At 46.4% G+C, this 8,030-nt stretch overlaps 1 protein-coding gene across 1 annotated transcript in view; it reads right to left on the bottom strand.

Moving 5' to 3' along the window:
- LOC310785252 (receptor-type tyrosine-protein phosphatase U-like) overlaps positions 1-7,638 on the bottom strand; it is a 267,162-nt gene extending 259,524 nt beyond the window's left edge. Inside the window, exon 1 of the mRNA XM_083646258.1 lies at positions 7,446-7,638. Coding sequence (XP_083502384.1) covers positions 7,446-7,512 — 67 coding nt within the window. The 5' untranslated portion in view covers positions 7,513-7,638. The remainder of the gene's footprint in view (positions 1-7,445) is intronic.
- Positions 7,639-8,030: the final 392 nt, after the last annotated feature.

The raw sequence follows: 8,030 nt of genomic DNA on the forward strand, positions 1-8,030 counted from the left end.
TAGTTCAGCAGTTTCTCTGTGCTAGACTGATGACCTTCTACATTAGTGACACTGGGGACTTTGAGGGAAACAAACTGTGGAACTGCAGAGGGAAAATACTGGGAGGAGAGAGGGAGGGAGATAGACCTGAAAATAAATCGCTTTTGGCATCATCAAATTATTTGTAACAGAAGGAAAAAGCCAGGCAGCACTCAAAACGTCCTTTTTGTCATTTAATTAACCACTGTGTCAGACACCAACTAACTAACCCTAACCCTGATATCTGCTCTGGCACATGGACTGCTGCGTCAGACACCAACGTCAACAAACGCGTTTGAGCAACGAAGCCTTCATCATCTAATTATTGACCCCAAAGCTGCAGCAGAAGAGAAGCGAGAGGCGAGAAGCCGGTCCGGCCCCCGGACGTCATCTTGATCTGAAGTGACACTTGCTGACAGCGCTGCCAAAAAATCATCATCATGCGGCTGAACTTTGACCCGTCCGCCCGCCCGCCGAAGCTGCCGCGGCGTGCCGCGCCGTTGACGGGGCGACAGTCGCCATCACAAAGCTGCACCACCGCGCGCCTGTCTGTCATCACGTCACACACGACGTGATGACAGCTCCGACCGCAGGTTCCACGGCCACGAGGAGGAGGAGGAACGCCTCGGACAACGACGGGCTGAGCTGACGAGTGTAAACATGCTGTCAGCAGAGAGCAGCAGAGGAATGTTTATCAGATTATTCATGGCTCCTCGCTGTCAGTGGCAAATCTGACAGGTAATGGCAGCCGGGGGGGGGGGGGGGGGGGGGGGAGTGGGGGAAGTGTGGGGGAAGTGTGGGGGAGGGTCTGATGGAGAATAAATGGACAGGCAGCCATCGCAGACGTGCTCACACATATCTCAGCTCAGTCCCTGTCTCTCTTCCATAACAAACAAGCCGCCGCTCTAAACAAGCTGCTCCTCTCCGTGGTGACAGCGATGACTTCAACAGCGAGGAAAAGCTCCACACTGTCGTGTTGTTTCATCAGTTTTGTGTGAATGTTCACTTCATTGCGGGAGCTAGTTTGTGTTGTATTATTTACCTTTTCGGTATGCACACACACCTGCCTCGACTAGTTCTAAGTTAGAAAAGTACTGCGTTTCCTACATTTCCCACAATGCCTTTTCAACCCTTACTCCAAACATTGTCGCTGCATTTTAATGAATGAAATGAATGTGTGAAGTCTGGGTCTCTTCTGTAGTTTGAGATGTCTGAGTGTGTCCTCTATCTCTCTCCTGTAGTCCGTACCTGTATCTCCGCAACTATTTCAGTGATTGCCGGCAGAATATAGAGCCATTTTAAAACAAAAACATCGCTGAATGCACCTTTAAGTTACAATAACACGACTCACTCTGCATAAGCAAGCTTTTATTTTGAAACGAAGGCGAGCATTGACGAGTCTGCAAAGTTGATGCATGAAATGCATCGCGATTCACTGAGAAACACAGGCACAGTGCTGTCTTTCCACTGCGTCTGTGTTTTTACCCGGAGACATGGCATGATGGCACAGTGCTGGAGGACCTTTGAAATCATTTCTAGACTAATAGAACTAATCACACTGCGGTCAGATGAAAGCAGTGAGGTTTGCCGAGTCTCCCGGCTATTGACAGAGTCAAACACTTGGGAAGGAGTCTGAAGTCACCGACGATGAAAATGTCATAACTCTTTACTTCCGTTGAAGGATTCCACACATGCTGCTAACGCCACATTGCCAATAACAATCTGAGTGACAAACAGAATAACTAGCTGGGGACGAACAGCCAAGGCAATTAAAACAGCTGGAAAGCCATCAGAGTAGTGGATTAGGGAAGGAAAGCAGTCAAAGCACCTTATTGATTGGTAGCTCAGCCGGGCAGCTTTGCTCTGACAGACTCCGTCAGTGACTGAACACTAGGGATGTCACAATACATCGTGCCACAATATATCGTGATATCAAAACGTGACAATATGCATCGTTGAGATGAAATCTCATATCGCGAGAAAAAGAAGCTGAACATGGTGGCACTGATCTGCATCTGATTGCATGCTCGCTCTCCTTTTCATTGCTTTGTTTGAACAGACGAGGGACGTTACAGACACGGAGGGATGAAAATGGTGAAATTACTCAAATTAGCGAGGAGGATAACCCCCTCAACTTACAAATCGATTGCAAAAAAATATTGTTAAAATATCGTATCGTATCGTTATCATGAACCCAATATCGTGTATCGTATCGTGAACTGAGTGTATTGTGACACCCCTACTGAACACGCCCGTTCATTTGATGCTGACCCGTCAGTGACTGAACACGCCCGCCCGTTCATTTGATGCTGACCCGTCCATTTAGACTGTGGAGGAAAAGGCCCTCCGTTTGGAGAGAGCAGTATGCTGCTATCCATCTAACGCCGCTATGCTAATCAGACAGCTGTCGGCTAAAACGTGGATTGTGATTTATCATCTCAAATGGTTTGTTTTTATTCATTTGGAGCTTAACTGCACCCATTTCTCTTCAGCCGAACAGACAATAACATTAACTCATAATAATAAAAGCTGCATTGTTTGAAGTGAAGACATGCATTTTGGCAAAGACTTCTGCAGTTAGTAGAGTATGTGAAGTTCATGCTGATTGAATCCAGGGATGCACGGTATTGTTGGATTTTCTGCCGATATCCGATGCCGATATTTTCCAACTCTTTTGGGTGATTGCCGATATATGTGCGCATTTTCCCCCACCTAATTTCAGAGAACATCGAGTCTCTCCTGTAATGGAATTAACACATTAATAATGCCTACTCTTATCGTTATGGCCCACTGGCATGCAGACATAAATACAATGCTTTTCAAAATGTACACATTCACTAAGAAAATGACTTCAACATAGACAGTAGATACTAGGGATGTCACAATATATCGCCCCACAATATATCGCGATATCAAAAAGTGACAATATGTATCGTTGAGGTTAAATCTCAAATCGCGAGAAAAAGAAGCTGAACATGGTGCCACTGATCTGCATCTGATTGCATGCTCGCTCTCCTTTTCATTGCTTTGTTTGAACAGACGAGGGACGTTACAGACACGGAGGATGAAAATGGTGAAATTACTTGTGGATGCCCCCTCAACTTACAAATCAATCGAAAAAAAACATTGTTAAAATATATTATCGTATTGTTATCGTGAACCCATTATCGTGTATCGTATTGTGAACTGAGTGTATCGTGACGCCCCTAGTAGATGCCATGTCATATTTTTTTATTGATGTAGCATTTTCTTTCAAATACAAGTGTAAGATTCATGCTACTTTTAACGGCTTGGATGATATTGTCATTTCGGCAAAAAGAAAAAAATATCGGTCCGGTGTCCATATTTTATTTTAAAGCCTTTATCGGCCGATACCGATGACGTGGCGATATCATGGTGCATCCATGATTCATGAGGGTTTTTCTTCCCAAACAGAGTGTAGAGACTCTTGTTCCTTTGGTATCTCATTTATGCATCAAATTCAAGACACTGGTACTGGCCTACAGGGCAGTACACCAGTCAGCTCCTCTGTACCTGCAATCCATGGTCAGGTTCCAAACCTCTCAGCGCTCCCTTCGCTCCTCCACCAGTGCTGGTCGCCTCGCCCCTCCTTCGCTACGGGGGCTCAAAAGTCGCTCATCCCGATCTCGACTCTTCTCGTCCCTGGCACCTCAATGGTGGAACGAGCTTCCACCTTCGGTCAGGACAGCTGAATCACTGCCGATCTTTCGGAAAAGACTAAAGACACACCTTTTCAGGCTCCATCTGGGCCCTTCTTGATCTAACTTCGTTCTCTCTCTTTCTTAAAAAAAAAAAAAAAAAAACTAACCAACCTTGTACCACTAACCTAAACTTGTACCACTGTTCCTTCAGAAGTTGTAGTTGTCATAGACTGTGCTCCATAGTTGATTGCTCTATTGCTGACAAAAAATGTGTTATTGTAAGTCGCTTTGGATAAAAGCGTCTGCCAAATGACGTAATGTAAATGTAATGTATAATGTAAATGTATGTACTGCGTTTACAAAGCAGACTCATTTTCTACCACTAGCAGCCATGATGCCACGTGATGCCACCACGCACCACTGGGTTCTATTCAAGTCTCTTGTCTTATTTCCCACAGAACAACCATCACTGCCTCTGTGTGTGTGTGTGTGTGTGTGTGTGTGTGTGTGTGTGTGTGTGTGTGTGTGTGTGTGCGCGTGTGTGTGTGTGCGTGCGCGCGCGTGTGTGTGTAGGCTCCATGATCCCAGCCTTGTTTTTAACCCCAGGAGAGCTGTGAGCACGTGGGGGCTATGTTTGAGCCGGATGCGCTGCACACACACACACACACACACACACACACACACACACACACACACACACACACACACACACACACACACACACACACACACACACACACACACACACACACACACACACACACACACACACACACACACACACACACACACACACACACACACACACACACACACACACACACACACACACACACACGGAAAGCCCACCCTTCTCTCAGATCAGCACCCATGATGTCTGTGTGGTCTTTTCACTCACTGAGCAGCCAGCAGCACCCAGTCTCACTGTGTTGTTTGGACAGCGGGGAGATGCAGGTTCATTCAAGCTCCGAGAAGAAATTACCTTCTCACTCCGACTCCTCTGAGTGTCGCCTAACGGAGCGTAGGGAGTGGGGGGGGGGGGGAGAGGGGGCACACAGAGCTCAGGCCCACACACTGCGCAGGTGAGCCTATGGCCTTGGGGTAAGAGAGACCTACGTATATGTGTGCCAGACAGTGCACTCACATACATACAGACAGACAGACAGTGCACTCACATACATACAGACAGTGCACTCACATACATACAGACAGACAGACAGTGCACTCACATACATACAGACAGTGCACTCACATACATACAGACAGACAGACAGACAGTGCACTCACATACATACATACAGACAGTGCACTCACATGCATACAGACAGTGCACTCACCTACATACAGACAGTGCACTCACATACATACAGACAGACAGACAGTACACTCACATACATACAGACAGTACAGGACACTATACTGTACTTTGACACTGCACATTTCTAAGAAACAACACTGGCGCCGGTGAGGATATCCGGGTAGCCCTGTGCGTGAAAAGTGAAGCCGATGTCAAAGTGCCTTTAACCTGCATTCCTTCTAATGGCCAGCAGGGGGTGACTCCACTGGCTGCAAAAAGAAGTCAGAGTGGATGGAAGTCAATGGGGAAAATGGACCTACTTTTCAGTTCACTTGATTTATGACCTCAGTAAACACTTTCCTAATGAGTTTATCATCTCAATTTCTGGTTTCAAGTCTTCTTCAATACAGCCTGATGCTCATTTTGTAAATTATGTTCCCATTTAAGGTCAAATAGATGATAAAACAGACTACCGTATATTTTGGGGCGTGATTGGCAGGTCGTCCAGTTGTCCAGTGACTGCACAGCTCGCTGATCACGGACTAATAGCAGATGGCGCTGCGGCTCTGTGGGAAACCCCTTGCCTAGGGCTAGCTGCTACTGGCTCCGGATAACCAAGACCTATATGAACGACAGGTGTGTTTTTACACCAATATCTTTGTGATCAGAAGATACGACAGGTGTGTTTTTACATCAATATCTTGACTATAGTGCAGCAGCTGCAGCTTGAAGAGCCAACTTGATCCTGGAGTGCGGGGAGGGCCTCAGTGGACGTCTGTTCAGCAACTGTGTAACACAAACCCACTCCAGAGTATTTATATCTCCAGCATCTCCAGCTTTCACACGGGTTCCTCAGCATGAGATGAGCCGACACAACTTGACTGGGCGACCAGAGGCAGTTTCATTTCAACTATATTCCATGATGGAAGCCATGCACTCACAAGGCAAGTTTCCAGGCCTCTAACTGACACAAACTTCTTCAGCAATTCAAACACTCAAGTAGCCACAGGCAAAGTACAAGAGACTTTAACTCCTGAAGTTAGAGTCTGGATTTGCAGGGATCACTGCCAAAAAAATACATTCCTCTCTGAGCAAACAACAATTTAAAATCATCTGTCTATCTATATCTATTCTACAGTGTGACTGAATACACATGATGTTTGGATCAGGTACTGATGTTGATATTTGGGGCAGATACTGACATTAATAATTCATACTTGCTTTGGGACAGCAGGAGACTGAAGATTCTACTCACAAGTGGCTCTCAGGGCTGATTTAGTTACATGTGAACCAGTTAACCAAATCATTTCATGTCACAATCACAGCTATGACAGAGGCCCGGTATGTCCCAGCACTCATATTAACATGCAGGCAACATTCTTATAAATCAGCAAGAATAAATCAATGCAGGATCACTTCTTAGAAAATCACTAAGATAGAGACTATACATTAGAAAAGGACATTGTATACAAGGGATCAGCCGAGCAGCATTTTGGTAAACAAACCGCGTCACTGGGTGGCAACGGCGGCAATGGAGCCCTATGGAGCCCAAGTGGCGCGAGGCGTGAGTGTCTGACTCTAGCCGTCTAACTCTGTTTACATTTTAAAAACTGCAACAGTTCACACAACTTTAACACGACATGCATAATACATCAAACTCTTGAGCTACTTCTACGCTCACTCAGAATGTCAAAATATAAGCGATGTGATGTATAGTTTTTGAGATATTAACGTTTGTTTGGCAGAACTGATACTATTAAATGCCGCGGGGTTGCGCATTTCTGGGTGGCAAATGACGTCACGCTGATTCGTCCTATTGTCATCTACTGTAGCCTAATAAAGAGACGACAGTGAGGGAGGGAGGGAGAAAGAGAGAGAGACAGACAGAGAGAGACAGACAGAGAGAGAGAGAGAGCAGCATTCAAATAAGCCAATCCACTCTCATTTTCAAGCCCCCCTCCTTCATTTTTACTTGGCAGTCGCCCTCATCTCCAGAGGAAATCTCTCCAGTCACGTAACGTTACTGTAATACAATGACACACAGACACAACAACTACAATTCCCATAACCCCCCCCCCCCCCCTCCCGTATGGGCTAATATTACACTCTGCACTGTTTGAGGGAAGGACTACTACACTTCTATTGAACCTGCCCTGTGGCCAGACTGTGCTGCTACACAAAAGCCAAGGCAACTTTCCAAGTCCCGGTGTGAGTCTAAAAGAGCAGAAATGCACTCTGTCATCAACTTTTAGAGAGCTGCACTAACACGCTGACACGACAGCTGACATCCACACAGCTGGCATTTGACTTTACATTCCCACCACCATCATCATCTTCATCTTCATCATCATCGCTCACTCAGCGTTTATCAGCAGCATCAGGTAGGCCCTACACTGCGCAGTGTGCGCACCATGCGTCTCAGAGCCCAACACAGCAATAGTCAAGTGTTGTTGTTTTAGTTTGTTTACCTGTTGGTCCTTCCATGCTGTCGGCGTAGATGGTGACGGCCAGCATCAGTAGCAGTGCTGAGTGCATGTTGGTGAGCAGAAGTAGTATTAAAGTCCAGCTCGAAGGAAATCCACACAGACAGAGAGTCCAGCGGCAGAGAGGCGCAGAGGCAGCGGCAGCAGCAGCAGGACTGACTGGAGAGAAGTTGCGGTTCACTCCGATCCATTCATCGCGTCATGCCTGCTTCCCTGCACAGCACAGCTGAGCCTGCCTGCCTGCCTGCACGGGGAGCGTGTGACACACACACACACACACACAGCTAACCGTTCAAAACAACAGGCTTCTTCTTGCTCTCACACACACGGACACGGCACTTCTTCGCAGGCATGCTGGTGGGGGGAGGGACGCGGGAGTGCGGGGTTACGGCGCCTCCATGTGGCGGCAGGTGGCATCCTTTTTTCCCCCTCTCCTTTTCTTTATTGAAAATATACAAACAACATCAAGGTTATTAAAAAAAAGAAAACATAGTTGGGATAATGAACCATCTAAAGTAAAGAAAAATAAATAAATAAAATGGCAAAATAAATCCTCCTTCCATCCTTTAA

This window comes from Poromitra crassiceps, assembly GCF_964638095.1.
Source record: "Poromitra crassiceps genome assembly, chromosome: 11".
Classification (NCBI taxonomy): domain Eukaryota; kingdom Metazoa; phylum Chordata; class Actinopteri; order Beryciformes; family Melamphaidae; genus Poromitra; species Poromitra crassiceps.